The 19,465-nt window shown below is 41.1% G+C and overlaps 3 protein-coding genes and 1 non-coding gene across 4 annotated transcripts; 2 read left to right on the plus strand and 2 right to left on the minus strand.

Annotated features, from left to right (window-relative positions):
• The first annotated feature begins 1,076 nt into the window (after positions 1-1,076).
• On the plus strand, positions 1,077-1,800 carry LOC116801808. The gene is made up of 2 exons (XM_032723538.1): positions 1,077-1,284; positions 1,357-1,800. Exons 1-2 carry the CDS (start codon positions 1,167-1,169, stop codon positions 1,656-1,658), a joined length of 420 nt encoding a protein of 139 aa, XP_032579429.1. The 5' UTR covers positions 1,077-1,166; the 3' UTR covers positions 1,659-1,800.
• Positions 1,801-3,655: 1,855 nt separating this feature from the next.
• Trnaq-cug lies at positions 3,656-3,727 on the minus strand. Its single transcript has one exon. It is a non-coding gene; the product is annotated as a tRNA-Gln (tRNA).
• Positions 3,728-6,878: 3,151 nt separating this feature from the next.
• LOC6611239 (very long-chain-fatty-acid--CoA ligase bubblegum) lies at positions 6,879-12,509 on the plus strand. The gene is made up of 6 exons (XM_002035758.2): positions 6,879-7,039; positions 8,916-9,163; positions 9,257-9,602; positions 9,665-10,164; positions 11,209-11,800; positions 11,859-12,509. Exons 2-6 carry the CDS (start codon positions 8,925-8,927, stop codon positions 12,180-12,182), a joined length of 2,001 nt encoding a protein of 666 aa, XP_002035794.1. The 5' UTR covers positions 6,879-7,039; positions 8,916-8,924; the 3' UTR covers positions 12,183-12,509.
• A 48-nt stretch (positions 12,510-12,557) lies between these two features.
• Positions 12,558-13,401, minus strand: LOC6611240 (epidermal growth factor-like protein 7). Its single transcript, XM_002035759.2, has one exon. The coding sequence runs from the start codon at positions 13,340-13,342 to the stop codon at positions 12,662-12,664; it is 681 nt and encodes a 226-aa protein (XP_002035795.2). The 5' UTR covers positions 13,343-13,401; the 3' UTR covers positions 12,558-12,661.
• Positions 13,402-19,465: the final 6,064 nt, after the last annotated feature.

The following is a 19,465-nucleotide window of genomic DNA, read 5'->3' on the forward strand; positions in this document are numbered from 1 at the left end:
GTTGGCTTCGGGTGACATGTCAAACACGCAACTGGGGATTTCTCCAGTGTCTTTGGCAAATATTGATTATTATTATGGTTGGTCAGAGGACGCCGCGGATTTGGCCAGGAGCTTAGGAACTGGCCTTTGGGCCATTGACCTTGCTCCAAGACGAACCTCTGACATTCCGGCCCAAATGAGGCGGCAATTTTTCCACACTTTTCGACGTTTCCGGTGGGCGTTAATTTGTTGATAAATTGCCGCACAATGTCGGCCCTTTTAAAGGCTCTTGTTTCGGGCTAACAAATCCTCTGCAAGAATTGAAAGTTTTTATGGCCGTATTAAATTTGTCACAATGATAATCGCGATAAGGAAGACAATTAATTTGGCTTGGCCACAAAAATTTGCGTTGACATGTTCAGGATTTGATGTGTAGATTAGGTTTATTTAAAGCACAATAGAATAACAAGTATGGTTAGGTAAAGTACTTTCCACCACATACCAAAGTTTATCATTAAATTTAAAAATTACATGCTCAATGCTTTACATGCTTTTTTTACTTACGCTTTTTGTTGGCAAAAAAAAAACCCTTTTCCAATCCTTTCTGGCCACTCATAAAAGGCAAAGTTATGCACTCGAATAAAAGTTTTCGTCTCAAAAAAATGGAACAAATATTTATTCATACATGTGCATTCACTTACAAGCACTTAAAAGCGACCAGAGCAAAAATTCAGCGCATTCATTTTTTATGAAAATTGTTATATTGGATTTTTGTTATTGTACTTTGGTTTGTTTTCTTTCGGTCGCATTGGATTTCGGTTTTGTAGATACGCCTCATAATTCTTTATCGGCGCGATTTATCAATTCCAATAAAAAAAATGAAAATAATATGTGAACCATCGGGAGCCGATGAAAGGCAATTGCTGAGCGAGGAAACCTGCAGTAAAATGTTTCTTTTATGCAAAGTAAATGGACAAGTTGGCTTCATGGTCGAGAATACTGCCAAACGTGCCTGGTCGAAGTTGAATGCGCCAATTTTTGGCATGAAAACCTAACTAAGATAAAAATACAATATATTGCATCAAGTAGGGGTTGACTTACATATCATTCAAACTTTTTAAGCTGTCCAAGCTACAACCGAATTATTGCTTTAAATTTTGCAAGTAATTGGTCTTAAATTTACAATAATGAATAGTGAAGCACCGAAAAGGAGGCGCCATAGGCGCACCGAATCACTCGAGGATGTGTTGTCAGATCTGCGCATTCGTAACAGAAAGGCCTGGTTCGATCATATAAAAAAGATAAGTAAGTGGAGAAAGACAAACTTGGGTTTTAATTAACTTTAATTTTGGTTATTAACATTATTCACACTATTAGGATCGCCGCATGTAAAACATTTGCTGGCCAAAAAATCGGAAAAAAAATTAAAGAAAGCTTCCAAATCTTCAGATAAGGAAAAAAGAAATATGGAGGAAGTGGAACGTTCCTTAAAGAAAATGATGCAGCAGGAGTTACAAAAAAAATTGATTTCCATAAAGAATAGTTGGATGTCCTTAGGTCAAGTCTTCTCACTACTTTTCGACCAGGGACCTATTGAGCTAATCAGCAGCATGGTATTCACTTTAACTAAATCTCTGATGACAGGCATCAAGAGTGTTTTCCGTCTAAAACCAAAATAGAAGATTTCGCCGAGCATTACAGCGAGTGAACCTGCACTTTCTATTCGAAATCAGACGTATATATAGCTTTGTCTATGTATTTGTTTGTATTTTGTCGTAGCTTGCTATGTTTGTTATACAAAGAATAAAATATTAATTAAAAAAAAACCCAAAATATTTAATATTTCAAGAAGCCAACACAAATCCAGAACACAGAACAGCGTGCAATGACGATTTTATAACTCCAAAGCAAAACAAACCGATTTCATATATCTTCTGCACTTAAAATTCAATCTTTTTCCACGATAGCTATAAATCCACCAAGTCATCATGTGCAACTGTCGCATTGAGAGCTTAGTGATTAAGTTTAATAAACCATGTGATGTTTGATCTATTCTGGATTTAATGGACACCGCTAATGCTCAGTTTTCATGGCATCATGTGGAAAACTCGAACGGCGAGGAAAGCCATAACAATCCCACCTCGCCACATTAAATGCAATCAACACAAATTTTCGGTGAATTTTTATGTGGGAGCGAGTCAGCGAAGCGCATTAAATAAACGCCACGAGACGAATCTCGTTTAGTTTAACGTCAACAGTTTTCCACCTAACCTGGCCCAAACCCAAATCCACCACGTCCCCCTCCCTCACCACTGTTATCTTCAAAACAAGTTCACTGAAGGGGTTAAGAAAATCTTCTGCAAAATGTTCGTCTTTGTAGCTGGTCTGGCTTATCGCCGACAGCTCCAGTTTGTCTGGGCCAGCTCATGAGCTAAATTATTGAAATTTGACAAGTGAACAGGATGGTCAGCGGAGTGGAGGGCACTAACTGGTGGTCAAGTAGCCAGCTCGCCAATTTAGCCAATCCAATTAATTTGCTCTTGACAGGGCGACACTCGAGGTATGAAATTAAAGCCAAGCTATGTAGCAATTGTTACGCAATTTGTCAAATATCGATTATTGATTAAGGTTTCCCTAGCTTTCTATTATTAGCTACCAGTGTTGGATGCCTTGCCTTGCTTGTAGGGTCTCTGTTATTACTGAACCCTAGGTCAAAGGTCAACAAGGCGAATAATTGATTAAGAGCTTGCGCCCAAGTGGGTAAAATTTTAAGTTTAATATTAGGTCCGTAAATGCTGCAAAGTGGCAATTCAGCTTATTATACAGCACCACATTTTGTAATATTTTTAAAAATTCTTCAAAATTATTATACAGGTTTCCCATTAAAGTGATAGTATTCGAATACGTATTTTAGGCTTTAATATAATAAAAAATCTATTCTTAAATTTCCTTCTCAATATTTAAGTTTCTTCTGTACCACCTTTCCGCTACAATTCATGCATTTTCAATTTTATTCAACTCTACTATATCAATTGCTTTACTGCGACCTAGAGATAGAAACTTACTGGCGACTGTGCTGCTGGTTAAACACTCATAATGGCCAGCTTAGTGTCGGCTAAAGTCAAGTGGCAGTCCGGTCTGCTGATAGTCTAGCTATCGCTGGGTGCGAGATGCCTTCTCGATTGGCCAAAAACTTTAAGCTGACAAATTATTCAAAACAATGTTGTTGGGGCCAAAGTTGGCAGCCAAAGTGGCTAATGAAAGAGCTGCGCATTTTCAATTGTTTGGCTTTCAGGAATTTCGTATCTTTCAGCGCGAAATGAGTTGCCACTTTTTATGGCCAATGCCGTTTTATTGGAGCCCCGAAAACTATTCGGTGCAGTTAAAGCTAAAAGGAAATAACAGAAGCTGCCACTGCAAACTGAAACTGAAACGCAGACATGCCCCCATACATATGCAAATGCAGTCGTCTGTTCTCGGCTTGCTGGGATTGTTTGATTTGAACGTTGTTGAAGCCGTGTTGTTAAATTGAAACAGCAAACTCCGTTGGCCAAAGACAGCCGTTTGCGGATTTTGTCGGTCAATTGGAGGAAAGCAATGATTTTTAAACTACCAATTGGAGTAAAAATAAAAAAGAGATACGAATAAAATATTTGCAAAAAAAGTGATTTCCCACAGGTTCTACCGAGACTTGAACTCGGATCGCTGGATTCAGAGTCCAAAGTGCTAACCATTACACCATAGAACCAGGTGAAAGTTCAACGAAAATTTGCACACTTGAAATTAGTGATCTTACAAGAGAATCAAAGAATTTTATACTAAAAAATATATAGAAATTTAGTTTTATAATAATATAATATATAATAATATAATTTATAATAATTTTTTATTTATAGATATATACATACATATTCTATATATGTAATGGTATGTTTTTATATCTTTAATGTGAGCAAAATGGCATATTTAAATAGAGATGTATATTTGAAAATTATAAATTTTCACTGCAAGCTCTGAAAAATAATGTTTCGTCTAGCAGTAATTGTAGTTCTCGTCTCCTAAATTTCCTTAAACTTCCCCTTTGTTTGGATTTTTTGCGGGGCGTGGCCAGGTCAATTATGTGCAGTTCACTTTCGTTTGTCTGGCGTTGTTTGTGATCCTGTCTTTGTGCTGGTGTCGCACAATTAAGCGAAGCTAATTAGCCAAACACTTGTAATGCTAACCCGAACGTTTCAGCCCCTCGCCACTCGAAGGACCCATTCCAAGCGACAGGACTTGTTGAAATGCCCGGACACGTTCATTGCTTTGCTTACCTCTTGCTTAAATGGACTTAAGCGTTATTTTTAAATAAACCCTCAATGTGCAATACATATAGGATGTTTGTAGGGAAGGGCGCCTCCTTTTGGACTCCCATTCCACTACCACCGACGTTATTATCACATCATTTGCATGCGTTTAGTGGGGGCGGCAATGGAGGTAAATAAGTGGAGCTCTGTGCAGCTCAGGCGAACGTAATTCGATGCCAACTTTGACGATGACAATCTCATTAACATGACATCGAAATCAGAGCTCGTCGGGGTTATGTTGTCATATAGTCGCGCATAAAATCCGAGGGACAGTTCAATGATAGATGCTCGCTTTATGCTCGTCTCTTGTCACAATAAACGGCGATTGCCAATCGAATTACCATTGCAGGTTCAACTCTAGAAACTACTGATTTCATTTTCTATGGAAGGATTTCTTATTTTACATACGTTTTACACGTCTGTCAAAGCTATGTAAAGTTTTCCGCAGGTTACGAACTTGGCTAAGCAGTAAAGCTTGTAATAAGCTTGCACAGTCTGTTTAAAAAGTTAGCTGCCAACTGCAAAGATGAATTTTAATTAGATATTTAATTTTAATTTTAGAATTTTATAATTTGATCTCCTGAAAAATGACAAAAATATTATTAGATATCTTTAAACTTAAATAGGTTAAAGTAATGTTGAATTGCCTGCTAACACAGGCATTCTAGATTTTGTCATCTTGTGGCATAATAATTCAGTTATCAATCTCAGGAAGTGAGGTGACCCACAGGTGAGCGCCCCTCCTTGGAGGAGCCACGCGAATTTGCGGACACGCTCTGGTCGGCTGATAACAGAGAACAATCGAATTTTTCGACTCATTTTTCCCATCGGCTCGCATAGGGGATGCTTTAAAAATAATTCATAAGTATTATCGCCTAATGCGTTGGCTTGTTCTCGATAAGGCTGCACTCAAGATCAAACGTTTTAATACAATCTATATGGAATTACAAGCTGCGGGCAATCGAATGTATTGTACATACATACGTACATTATAGAGAACTGCAAGTAGCGATTAGCTGGAAGAGATTCGAGTGTAGATAGTCGCACAACCAACCCATTGACATTTTAATCGGGGAGATCCTAGCTAACTGTGATTTATACGAACCGGGAGCTATACTATCTAATCGTTTACAGATAACCGTAAATTTCATGGGATAATCAGCGTTGTATTAAAACCGTGACCGAAGTTGAACCATTGGACGGGTGGAACTGTTTCCACGGATGTGGCATAAATTTAAAAGGGAATTGCCGCCTTATATACAGTATATAATATTAGTGGCAGCAGTTTAATGGCCTTCCATTGGTCAAGTGTTCCGTGTTTATCAGATCATAAACTGTTTTCCAGCTTGTGTAGTTCGATAAGAGCTATAACAACACCCAAAATGCCACCCCAAAGGTAAAGAACCATTGGCAACAGTCAAAATCGATACGAGAATCTCCCTATTGTTTATATTGCCCTCATATTTGCTGACGCGTTCCCCCGATATCAGCCTTTATTAAACCCTTGAATAATTTACTAAATATTTGGTTAATTTCTGTGAATCACTGGGCTATTATAATCTGGCTATTCACAGCTTATGGTTCTGCATCTGCTGTTTTTCTTTTTTTTAATTAATTTACTTATACTTATCTTTTTTACTTTCCCGGAATGTCAGGCTATCTGCGCCCCCCCCACTAAAATAAAAGAGCTTGACTTGGCACATTTTCAGCAGTCTATATTTGGTTGAACACCTGTTTGGTTTGAAAATTTGTTTATAGCCAAGCCCATATTTGTGATAAGCTGCGTTGGCTAAAACTGCAGTTCAAAGGGATCTCAAGGATTAACGCCACGGAGAGTATTTCAAAATGGTAGCACAGGTAAATATAATATTTGTTTTTAATTGTTAAAATCCAGACAGGCCTCCAAGTTCAAATGCCGTCTGAAGGTTATTGAATTCAACGAAGCGAATTTCATAACATTATTTTAATGCGTAATTGCTAATATTGGTTCAGTTAGCTTCAGTGTTTTCTGGGGTTATCAGTTGTGTCGCTACAAAAGGGTATTTATTTGAGGTAAACGCATTTCTATATATTTTCGGTACATATATAAAATATGTTATATAGCCTGTCTAAGTCGTAGCTGCTAAGTTAGATAAAAAATAATTGCCTCAGTAATTAAACTAAATTACATGTCCCTTTCTTAGACAATAACTAGCATATCTAGCATACTTAATGCTAGTTTTCTCTGCTATTTTTAAGTACCACTCATAGAAAATGATCCCCTATGAGATCGTGTTACTGATAAGATTTCCAGATTGGTGTTATTACATCCATTGTAAAATTCCCACCGCGCCCCACTGATAAATTTTAATTGCCCGTTCGATGGCAAGAGATGTCGTGCTTTTCCCACTTGAAGAGAGAGGGAGAGGGAGCAAGCACGCCGATCGCATGCTGCTGATAAGATGGTATCAGTACCAGGTAGCACTCATATCGATGCCGATGCCGACGCAGACGCCGGCAGAGCGATCGGAGGCCCCGCCGGCAGAGACTTCTCTATAGCATCCGATCCTGAACGGCGTTCAGTTCACGCTTTGCCTTCGCTGAATTCGGTCGTGTGTGTGCTGTCGGTTATCGAGCGAAAGAGTGGGAGTATAGAAAATAGACGGCAATCGATTTGCGTGGCCGAAGAACAAATATATATCGAGAACGCCGTAGAAACCAAACTAGTTAATTATGTAAGTTTGCCAACGAGAAAACAGTAGACGGTAGTAGGTCCACAGAACAATTGAAATTTATTTTGATTGGATAGTTGTTGCGACTTCCGGGCAACACGTGCGACCAGCGCTCGCATTGTCTAAATCTAATTTGTGGGTCAGTGCACTTTTTCGGCGGGTTCATTGTCATCATCATTCCCGTTTTCGCACTGATTTCAATTCGCCGCACGAATTCCCAATTTCTTTTTCACCTTGCCATCAGCGATCGATCGAGCCTCTTTTACATCACGGTCGTTCGCTGGGCTTTTCGCTTCTCCCACTTTCAGCTCACTCTCTTTCATCTCGGTTCACCTCGCACTTTCGAAATGTCTTTCGTTTGGAGAGCCAAACGCACCAAATGAGAATAGTTGTCAAATATTTTTAGATGCTGTGCCCCATTATCAGTTTTGTTTTTACCCCCCTTTTCTGTGCGTCGCGAAATATTCCGAGTACGTTTGGCTTTAGATTCGGTCTGGGCAAGAGCACCCAGCATTTCCACGCCGATCTTTCTTATCGACAGGCCGGTTTTTATAGTTCCCTCCACGTATCGCGTTAGATTCCCGTTCAGCTCACTTTGGATCACAAGAACAAATGGCAAACAACATTCTTAGCACTATGAGAAGTTGATAAATAAAGCGGGCTTTCCGTTTTGGTAGTAGTAGTTCTCTTCATTAGATATCAAAAGTAGCTTGGCTTGTAGAACGCTAGACTACGAGTGTAGATTGGTAGCAAAATCTACTGACTCATTTTCATGCCCCGAATGCGTGCGCCACTTTAAGTACTTTGAATTATTATCAGCAGCAGACTGCTATTTATTTGCCAGTGATTTATGATTTTCAAACAAACTATGCTAATGTCTTTGGTACCTCCCATATTTGCCAAAAAAAAAAAGTGTGGAAGACGCACTTCCATTAACCTGATAATGCTTTGCCCTCGGGTCTTTCCGTTTGAATCAATTCAAAACTTACAGCACAATTTAACTGTCAATCATCTGCGATGTCTATGCCAATCAATCTGAAATCGGTAAAATCATCGCAAAATTCCAGTTTATCTAATAATTATACTTTTCCTTCTTGTCATAGAAGGTAATTTATTTGCTGACCCTTTGGACTCAGCTGACTATTATGTCAGCTGTTGGGTTCTTTCATTCTTGATTTCCTCGTACCACAGCGCTTATTTCGGGTCTTATCAATGCTTAGTTGACCAGAATTTATTGATTAATAAAGAACTGAAAGTAAAACAAGCAGGTATTATTGTAGATATCAAGAATTACGATTCTTGGCCTTTGCACCGCGAAAATAAAACTCATTCAAAGAACTTACCATTGTCGAATAGCCACAACTTCTGATATAACGAATTTGATAAGCGGCTGCGCCTGATAAGTTATTATAGCATAAAATGCGGAATAGTTGGTAATTGTGATAAACCAACCGTGTTGTTTTCTACGACAGACTCATTCAACATATCTCCTCCTGCTTTTCGAATTTTCCTACAAATATTTTTCCCACCTTGACATTGGTTGTTACCACCTTATAATCAGGTGCTAAGTACGCGTACGATAAGAAACCCCTTTTCACGGAAGCCTTGACATAGGCCAACTGGAGTGTGAGTCTTATCTTGGATGGCCAAAAGAGCAAATATTCGGACGTACTTTAGTCATAGATCGTATGATTCTCTTCGACAAGGGAATTTCCATAATTTTTGATTAACCATCATGATTATTTCAAAGTTTTGCTTCAGCGAACTTGAAAAGGATAAAGTTTGAATACAATAAAGTAATCCGTAGTTCAACCTTAATTACTTATTTTATGGATAACACTTTTAATCAAATTAATTGATTTCTAATCCGCATTTACAGACTTGCACCATGTCCGCGATAGACGCGCTCTACAATCGTCCTGGGCCCAACCGCCTGCGGCAGGCGGATGCCTATCGCACCACCAATCGACAGGACGCCGTCAAGATTCGGATGGCCAAGGATGGAATCGGCGCAGAGGAGCCCATCTCGGTGCCCGGCCTGCTGAAGCGTACGGTCAACAATTACGGCGACTATCCTGCGCTGCGCACCAAGAACGGCAAGAACGGATATCACACTGTCACCTACAAGTGAGTACCGCTAATCGAATTGCTGGCCGATTGCCAATTTGCGCGCGATTCACTTAACGCTAACCGAATTATTTCACCTGCCATCACCCGCAGACAATATGAGCAGAAGGTGCACCAGGTGGCCAAGGCGTTCATCAAGCTCGGTCTGGAGGAGCACCACTCGGTGGGTGTGCTGGCCTTCAACTGCGCCGAGTGGTTCTACTCGGCCATGGGCGCTATCCACGCGCGAGGCATCATCGCCGGAATCTACACCACCAATTCCGCCGATGCAGTGCAGCACGTCCTGGAGAGCTCACATGCCCAGATCGTGGTCGTCGACGACGCCAAGCAAATGGACAAGATCCACGCCATCCGCGACAAGCTGCCCAAGCTCAAGGCCGCCATTCAGATCCAGGAGCCCTATTCCCCCTACTTGAAGAAGGAGGATGGCTACTACAGGGTAAGACCTTCAACACCTTCAAAAGTCTAAGATATATCTAATTTGTAACTCATCATACTCAGTGGTCGGAGATCGAGTCGATGAACGTGAGCGACGTGGAGGATCAGTACAAGACCCGTCTGGAGAATGTGGCGATCAACGAGTGCTGCTGCCTGGTCTACACCTCCGGAACGGTGGGCATGCCCAAGGGCGTGATGCTCTCCCACGACAACATCACCTTCGATGTGCGCGGCATCGTCAAGGCCATGGACCGGGTGGTGGTGGGGGCGGAGTCGATCGTCTCCTACCTGCCACTTTCGCACGTGGCCGCCCAGACCGTGGACATTTACACCTGCGCCTTTGTGGCGGGCTGCATCTGGTTCGCCGACAAGGATGCGCTGAAGGGAACGCTGGTGAAGTCGCTGCAGGATGCGCGTCCCACGCGATTCATGGGCGTGCCGCGTGTGTACGAGAAGTTCCAGGAGCGAATGGTGGCCGTGGCCAGCTCCAGCGGCAGCCTGAAGAAGATGCTCGCCAGCTGGGCCAAGGGCATCACGCTGAAGCACTACATGGTGAGTCAAGGGTAAGTATTCCCCCGATGAGGCCTCTTCTTTAAATACTTCAACTCCGACTTTGTGTGCGCATAAATTATGTAAAAAGGATGCACAGTTAAAGTGGCTGCAACGACAGAATTCCACTCGCAACTCCCATTCCTGCATTTTTCATAGTTCACCCAGCTTTTCGGCCAGCTTCCTGGCCAAGGAGCTAAGAGCACACCAGCCATTGGGTGCACAGAACAGAATTGAGAGCCATTAATCATTATATTGAGAAAAGAGCTTTTTAAAAGGAAAAGAAAAATCTAAAAAACAAATTGGTTTAGCTGGTTTAGTTTAGCGTGCTCGAAAAAATTGTTAGTTCTTGGCAACATTTTTTTTCTGTGTACATGTGTGCCGAGTTTCGGTGTCCGCTAAATTATGCAAGCCAAGCGGGCCGACAGCGCTTCTTAAAGCGAAAATCACTGACAACAACATTACTCATACGTCACGTGGAACACGCCGGCAGCTCCCACTGCTGTTGCTGCTCCTGCTGCTGGTATGTACCAGTAAATAGAAAATGCAGGAGGAACAGGACCACGACTAGGAGCAGAGCCAGGACACGCCATGCGGGCACGTCCTCTTAAGTAAAAGCGGGTGAATGGGGAGTAAAAGGGAGAAGTGCAGAACTAAGGGGCAGATTCGTTTAAGTGCAGATACTTTTGCAGAGACTGGAGCATTGGGAAACCCATCAGGCGGTCCAAAATCAAGCGAAAATTAAAAGTAATTGAGGGAAATTTAAAACTAAAGCTTTGGCAATTTTACAGACTACTTATTAATAACTAATAGAATTTGTTGCTAACAGAAAATAGTTAGCTGAATTTGAACGACTAATTGGTATCATGCTATTTCAGGTGCATTTTGCCCACTTTCATATTGCACAATCAGCTTGTAATCCTTTGTTTATTGATGTGCGACTAATTCGCAAACACCACCCATCCCATTGCACATACCCACAATACCTCCCCCCAACCTTCAACAAAACTCATCAGGCAACAAAGCTAATTAAACTTTTTGCCCACAACTTCTCGCAGCAAGAGCTCCGGGGGATTCCGGTACAAGATTGCCAAGTCGCTCATCATGTCCAAGGTGAAGCAGGCCCTGGGCTTCGATCGCGTCCTGACCCTGGCCAGTGCGGCAGCTCCCATGTCACCGGAGACGAAGAAGTACTTCCTCAGTCTGGACCTGAAGATTGTCGATGCCTTCGGCATGTCGGAGACGGCCGGTTGCCACACCATCTGCCTTCCAGATTCCGTGGGTCTGAACACAATTGGCAAGACTCTGCCCGGCTGCGAGTCCAAGTTCATCAACAAGGACGCCAACGGTCACGGCGAGCTGTGCATCCGAGGACGTCACGTTTTCATGGGCTACATCGACAACAAGGAGAAGACCGAGGAGTCGCTGGATGACGACTGCTGGCTGCATTCCGGTGATTTGGGATTTGTGGATGACAAGGGTTATGTTTCCCTGACGGGACGTTCCAAGGAGATCATCATCACCGCCGGCGGCGAGAACATTCCGCCTGTGCACATCGAGAACACGATCAAGAAGGAGCTGGATGCCATTTCCAATGCCTTCTTGGTGGGCGAGCAGCGCAAATACCTCACTGTTCTCATCACCCTAAAGGTGAGTCCTCAATCTTATCTAATTGGTTGCCAAGCATCTAAGTGTTTCCGATTTCCAGACCGAAGTGGACAAGGAATCCGGTGAGCCTCTGGACGAGCTGAGCCACGAGTCCTCCGTGTGGGTGAAGTCGCTGGGAGTGGAGCACAAGACCGTATCGGATATCCTGGCCGCAGGTCCCTGCCCCAAGGTGTGGAAGTCCATCGAGGATGCCATCAAGCGGGCCAACAAGCAGTCCATTTCCAATGCCCAGAAGGTGCAGAAGTTCACCATTCTGCCGCACGACTTCTCCATTCCCACCGGCGAACTGGGACCCACCCTGAAGGTTAAGCGCAACGTTGTGTCCAAGATGTATGCCGATGAGATCGAGAAACTATATGCCTAGATTTCTATCTGCAAGATCGAAACCGATGATAGCCGCGGAACTTGAGCTTTAATGTGAATTTGAATTTACCGGACTTCCAAGCCAATTGAGTGCCACTTTTAATTTGATTTAGGCTGATGATGTTAACTGTTGGATATTAAACTTAGAACAACTATGGCCCTATGCCTAGGTAGACACTAGCTTGCCAACGATTAGGTCCAGAGATCTTTTAATTAGTACCTAAGTTTTATTTTTTATATGCTATTTGGTTGTACCAACTGAACAAACGAAAATTGTTTATTGTCTGAAGAGCAACAATAAATTTGTAACTAGATTTTTAACTGCCAATTCGGTTGTGATTCCTTCGATTGCTTGTTTCAGTATCTTTAGCTTTTGTTATTAAAAAAATTAATTCACTTTATTAAACAGTTCAATACATGGCTGATGGGTTACCACTGGAGATTCAGATTGGTTACAAAATGATGCATTTACTCTTAAACTTATGATTCCGGTTCGTTGGCCGCCTCTTCTTCCGCACCAAGTCCCTTGGCCAGCCGCTCGGCGACACGCTGCATCAGCTCCTCCATGCTCATCTCGATCTGGACGCAGGCACGTCGTCCCGGATCAAATCGCTGCTCATGGCCGCACTGCACCCGTTCGCAACGCAGGCTTAGGCTGAACCAGCTGCTCGCGTCCTTGAATCCCGGCCAGCACTCGCACTCGTTGTGGGCCACGCAGTGGCTGTGCTCCGGACAACCACCCTGGCAGACAGGTCGACAGACGAGCTGGTGGCCAGTGGTGTGGTGGTGCGATGGCTCGTAGCCCCGCTGGCAATGGCAGCGATCCGGCTCCGCACAGTAGCTGTGGGCGGGACATGCCTCCTGGCAGACTGGCTCACAAAAGCCAAATAGAATGGTCCGATATCCCGGGCAGCACACCTGGATGTTGTCCCAACGCACCCGCTCCTCGTACACCACATAGCTGTCCAAGTCGACTGGATGGCTGGCATTTGGAGGACCTGCACCTGCCATGCGGGTCTTGGCCACGGGCACCTGGTACTTGACACTGATGTTCTTCTGGCAATGGCCATTGGTTATGGCCAGGCTGCTAACCTCCAAGTGAATCGTCATCAGGACGAGGCCCAGCACGGGATACAGCACTTGTTGCAGCATTGATGCCATTCGCTTCGGGCTGGGTTCAAGATTGTGCGTACGTCGTCGCAAGTGCACTAAACGCAGCAGCCGCAGATTAAAGAGAAACCCAATCCGATTCTTCTGTTGCTGCTCACTCGGAAAAAATGTTGCATCGCAAAAATTAATCAAAGAACAATAACAATAAAATATGGTTAGGGTTTTCATGCGTATATTATTTGAAATTCAATCTATGATTTCCCAACCTGTAAAACTTACTGGAATTTCAGGAAAAGGCATATTTATTGGAAATAATTAAAAACCCTTCCACTATCATGGTCAAAGTTCATATAATGGATAATTCACAAACTATAGATACCCATTTAAGTCGCACTTTGTTATGGCTGAAATAACTGCCCAACATCTTAATTTGTAAATTTGTAGTAAAGTTACTAATTCATTCAGATTTTTTTGGGGTGTATCCTCTGAAACTTTGGTCGTATGATAAGTGAGTCTGTTATTATTATTACTTCTTTTTGCATCGCCCGCCGTTCTTATCAACAGCATTGGAAATGTACCAAGACGACCGTTTGGAGAGTGGAGAATCGGCCTTGGGTCGAGCATGTTGGCTGTGGTTGCAGGTGGGTTCGAAACGATCTCAAGAATATGAAATAAAGTATCTGTAACTCATGCGATGCAACATGCTGGATATACCCCTTACACTCGTACATTAAAGGGGTATACTAGACCCGCTGAATGTTAGTTACATATGACAGGGTTCCTATAAATCATATATATTCTTTATTAAGATCACTATTATATCTGTCTATTATACATTTAAAAGAAGCAATATACTTCAAACATACGTATTACGTAACTATCATCTACACGAAATCAGCTGTGCAAATGGATTTCTTCAACTGGTTCTAAGTTTAAGCATGCGTATGTAAATACTTGGCCGTCTGCTAACAAGCTCTTACTGCCAAGATTGTATGAACGCATGTACTTACACTAGGGAAAACTAAATTCTTTTAGAAAAGTAATTAAAATAATTAAGAATCTAACATTTAAATGAAGTAATATTAATTTAAGCTGTTTTATAGAAAAAAGTTTTCAAGTGAATCAGATATCTTGATTATTTCCCGCTAATATATTTAAATTTTAGCTATTAATATATACACAATATAAATTATACATAATGCCGTTCAAGTTACTTGAACTAATATGTCAAAATTATCATAAAGAGCATTCAGTTTAAAAATTCAAGAAATTAAATTAGCTATATAAATAAAAATGATCCTCAAGTATCTAGAACCTAGAATTATATTATTATTTTTCCAAGTGTAAAGCAACATACAACGAGACCGACTAGGCCGTGCTCGTTGGCTAGCCGAGCTCTGATGGATGTACGGATGCCCGGGTGGGTGGCCCGGTAGAGTTGTATGTGCCGGGCGGGTTTTGCATATGAGCTTTGTGCGTTTGTGTTGCTCGATATATACAAATAAACATAAGCAGCCAGCAGGCGAGCAGAAACGATTAGCAGGCCGAAAGAGCAGAGGAGCGTGTATGTGGTGTGCAATGCTCGCATGTTGCTGTTGTTGTTGTCCCTGCGACGGCATTGTGTAGTTATGGGTTGTTGGAGCGGCGGGGGTTGGCCGGGGTGCGGGACGGTTAATGTTACCCCATGAAAGCTAAAACGGTAACGGGCGACGTTCTCACCAATTCGTAGGTATGTAACGTACACATGTTTACATACCCGTCTATCTACATTCTCCACCGTGTGTGTGCGTATGCATGTGTGTAATGAGCAATAGCACACGAAAGCGAAAAACCAGAAATGGAATCAAAATGAAATGTAATAGACGACGCCGAGGAGAGTGTTCAAATATGCAAAGCTGCACCGCAACGAAAAAGAAAAATATAAATAAAAATAGAGTAAGGTTAGGGTTCCTTTACGCCAAAAATAGCTTTAAATTCTTAAGTGTTTATTTGGGAGATCACTATAAGTGCGTTAAAACGTTTTCTTAATAAATGTGACTAAGACACATTTATTACCATATTATATGAAAAACAAATGTTTATTTGTACTATGTTTAACTTTTAGTTTTGTTGTATTATTTTATTTGTATTTATTACCAGCAAACTTTTGCCTTGTTTCTCTCTCTGCATGAACATGTGAGTATGTACTACATATGTAACTGTATGTAGGCAGAGCGACCTGTTGTTGTATGCCGGCCCTGATGACGTAGCCGCAACAACCACAGCGAGCTCAGAAAAGCAACAACTTTATTTGTTGTGATTATCGGCTGGCGGCGTTTAGCGATTCGCCAACAGTTGATGTCAGAAAAGTAAGACAGGTGTATGGCACAGTAGCGGTCATAAAAAAGAGCTTACCCTGTGGAAAGTTGTGCCGTGTTCCAAGTTTCAGATATTTAATACAAATAATGGTAAAATAATGCAATTATTAAATAACGAATCTAATTAATTTAAAAATTGTATTTTTTAAGTTTTTAAGAAACTAGCGAGTTAATATATACATATACTTCAATAACTTCAATATATAACTAAATTAGCAAGTAAGAGTTTTGTTATTTTTACAATGAAATATATTTTGTAAGAATATCTTTATTCTTATTCTCTATTATTCTTCAGATATTGAACAAACACATTTGGATATGGAGTATTTTGTACTCAATTGACCCAGCTATTGTTTTATTTTAATAGTAATTTTTATAAAAGAAATGCAAAGAGAGCAAGAAAAATCGTTCTGCTCCACTTGAAGAAATTACAAAAGTCATTGATCACTTTCCATGATCAAGCAGAGGACACAATCTCCGCTCAATTAACACCATTGTTCTAGAAGTGACTTCAGAATTTTCCACTGATCAACAATGACGACAGAAAATCAAGGCATCCCAATCGAAAGGGAGAGTGCGACTCCATATACGGTGCGTGGATGATGGCTGATAAGGCGACGCCGCAATCGATGATAGTAACAGTAATGATGACTATTACATGGGGTGCATCTATGCATGGCCCGGTGCCGTAGCACCGACTATCTCCAGGAACTTATCAGCGAAATGCACCCAAGCTGAACTGGTGACACTGCTGACGACAAACTTGAAAAGGGGGTCAACGTCGTACATTAGTTCGTGCTTCACAAATGCATATTTAATTGCAGATGAGTTTGCATTTTTCTGCTAACTTCTAGTTATTATCAGGGTTGGCACCCTACAAATGAATTAAATTGGATTTAAATAGATCTATGTATTTAAATATTGCGAGGGGAGGGGTTAAGAAAATGTATTATTAAATTGTTGATTATTATAATCAATGTTATTCTAATAAAACTTGAGCATTCAAATGTCAGCAGAGATATATTTTATAGTTAAATAAACAATTGTATTTTATAGTCTGCCTTACTTTACATTTTATTGCATTACAGATACACATTTTTAACATCAGAAGGGTATCTAATAGCCATGTACTCTTGCAGTTTTCTAGACATGCGACAATTTCGTCGCCTGGCCATCGATCTTTGGCAAGACTTCTCATCATTTTCGTGCTAATGCTGGCATTAAAAACAGTTTTAAATACCGGTTGCCGTATTGTAATTGCCACTTATGCGGCTGACCAGTCGGTTCCGATGGAGGGGCAAAGATATAGAACCAGAATCGGGGAGAACGGGAAAGAGAGAGAGAGTGCGAGAGTGAGCGAGGTATGGGTTGCGAGTGTGAGTTGGGGCGGGGTATAGAAATGAGTTTGAATGAGTTGCAGGAGACATACAGATGTACATATGTACATACCGATGTACATACTCGTGCATACCCGTACTGGTTCGCATGTATGTCGTCCGTCCGCTTGTTTGTCAATATGTACGGGGTACACATGTTATTTGATTTTCGTTTCGCTTTTTATGTCTGCGATGTGCTGTGGCTGTTGTTGTTGCTTTTGCTGTTGGTACATGAATATAAATGCTGTTTATCTCTGCCTCCCCTTTTCCGACCCACCAGCACCCCCCAACAGACGTATGTGTCTGTGTGTGCGTGTGTGGCTCGAGTGTATGTGCACGAATGTGTTTCCTTATTGTTGTGTGTACTTGTTTGTTTGCTGCTAGTTGTTATTGTTGCTCTTGCTTGCTGCTTTGCTCGCATGAACTTTTTGCTTTGGCTCGGCTCTTTCACGCCTGCTAATCAATGCTGTGCGCCGGGTGGTTTTGCTATATCTATATGTACACAAACAAATCTACAAAAGTCCCAGACATGTGCCTGCCACCACCACCCATTATTCGCAGCCCACCGCCCAACGTCCCTGCCACGCCCACAGCCCGCACATTAGGTCACTCGATGGGCGTGTAAATATGTACAGAGCATATTGTTACACATGCCAGACGGATCGGCTGAATGGCTGAGGAGGGCTTGCATATCGATATAGCCCATGTCCACACAGCCGAAGATATGGCAAATCACTTTCAACACGTATCCGCCAAGTGGGCTCGTCTATGCGACTGTGTGTGCGTACGTACGCATGTCTGCATGTCAAATGGTAGAAGGAATCAATGGGCCACTCTACTTAGGCTGGACCATGTAGTCACTTGATATGGCCAATATGCGTTAGATAATGTATTAAGATGTATTTCGAGGAAGAGCACCGACCGTAGGATACTCTTGCTTTGTAAAATTTCTTGAGTTTCAGTTTCAACTTGAATATTTTTTCATTTGTTTTCTTTTAGTATGTATTATAATGAAGGAAATGAACAACTTGACTAATGTAATTATTAGAAATAACCTCAAATCAAAGACACTAGAATAACAAGATGCGTAACGGCCATACAAATTTTTGGCACGCGATTTTTTGGCCGTGGCTCTAGAGGTGGCTCCAGGCTCTCTTGAGTTTTTGTTCGAGAGAGAAAGAGCGGAGAGCGCTACAGCAAACAGCTCTTTTCTACGCATACAGTGATAGCATACAACTGTATGTGTGCATACGTGTGCTCATGCATTGTAAATTTGACAAAATATGCCCTTCACCTTAGAAGTTCGTTGACTTTAAATCTATATTATTTTTTATCAATTGGCACCATGCGAAAAATTCTTGTTTTGCATTGCCTCAACGTTATTATTATTTAAATAAAGCTTAGAAATAGTAATAGACAAATCTATGTACATCACAAAATAAATTTCGAAAATGACTTTATATTAGAATACTTGTCATTAGGGTATTCAGCTTGCGGCGTGAGAAAAATTAATAAGGCAATGATTGTTGAGTGCTTGTGTCCGCACTTCGTGCCTGACGATATGACTTTTGCAACGAACTATTTTCATATTTGTATTTATTTTATTAATTTTTATTTTCTACTACGTATTATTATTTTTTATGAATTATTATTATGAAATATTATTTTTATTATTTATGAATAAAATTAATATTTTTTTATGAAATTAAAAAATAATTATTATTTTTATGAAATATTTATTTCATATTTATTTATTTATGATATAAATAAAATAAAAATAAAATATAAATATGTAAACGGTAGCTAATTCGAGCGTCGATTTTAACAAACGAATTTAAAAACTTTAAAATTATAATAGTCAGGGAATTTTTATTTTATTTCATGATATTGCTACGAAATTGGCCACAACTCCAAATATGTAAATTCGTTTCTTCGATCAGAATTGATTTCGGCCCGAAAATCGTCTTCTAGCACAACACACACAAGCAAGCAATTTCTATTATTAGATTTCTTACGCTCTCAGCGTGAGCGAGCGGAAAGAGAGCAAATTTGGCCTTCACCAAAAAAGTGGCTGCATAGTGCCAAACGAATGTATGGCCGTTACGCATCTTGTTATTCTAGTGTCTTTGCTCAAATTGTATCTTAAGAATATTCAATCGATTTAAAGATATTCAAGTCCCGAACCACCCTAGTCAAATGTAATGTGCTCAATGTCCGTTTTATTGTTAGCTTCACTGCTAGTTCCCATTCAAAGTGGGCTTTTCCTTTCCCACATGCCGATGTGGCTATGTTTGCACCAGGTCCGTACATACGATTACATCTGCTTTGACGCCCCTTCAGACCCCTGCCCGCATATATATTATACATATTCGGATTTTTATTCTTTCCTGGCATTAGTTGATATAAATCCCATGTACCGCCGCACTCACACTCGAAGCCAC

This window comes from Drosophila sechellia, chromosome 2L (genome assembly GCF_004382195.2).
Source record: "Drosophila sechellia strain sech25 chromosome 2L, ASM438219v1, whole genome shotgun sequence".
NCBI classification, from domain to species: domain Eukaryota; kingdom Metazoa; phylum Arthropoda; class Insecta; order Diptera; family Drosophilidae; genus Drosophila; species Drosophila sechellia.

Excerpts from the sequence above, each read along its gene's own strand:
- LOC116801808 (XM_032723538.1), top strand. The coding sequence starts at position 1,167 with ATGAATAGTGAAGCACCGAAAAGGAGGCGCCATAGGCGCACCGAATCA. Across the intron at positions 1,285-1,356 it reads CGATCATATAAAAAAGATAA|GATCGCCGCATGTAAAACAT; the intron begins GTAAGTGGAGAA and ends TCACACTATTAG.
- LOC6611240 (XM_002035759.2), bottom strand. The coding sequence starts at position 13,342 with ATGGCATCAATGCTGCAACAAGTGCTGTATCCCGTGCTGGGCCTCGTC.
- LOC6611239 (XM_002035758.2), top strand. The coding sequence starts at position 8,925 with ATGTCCGCGATAGACGCGCTCTACAATCGTCCTGGGCCCAACCGCCTG. Across the intron at positions 9,603-9,664 it reads AGGAGGATGGCTACTACAGG|TGGTCGGAGATCGAGTCGAT; the intron begins GTAAGACCTTCA and ends CATCATACTCAG. Across the intron at positions 11,801-11,858 it reads CTGTTCTCATCACCCTAAAG|ACCGAAGTGGACAAGGAATC; the intron begins GTGAGTCCTCAA and ends TCCGATTTCCAG.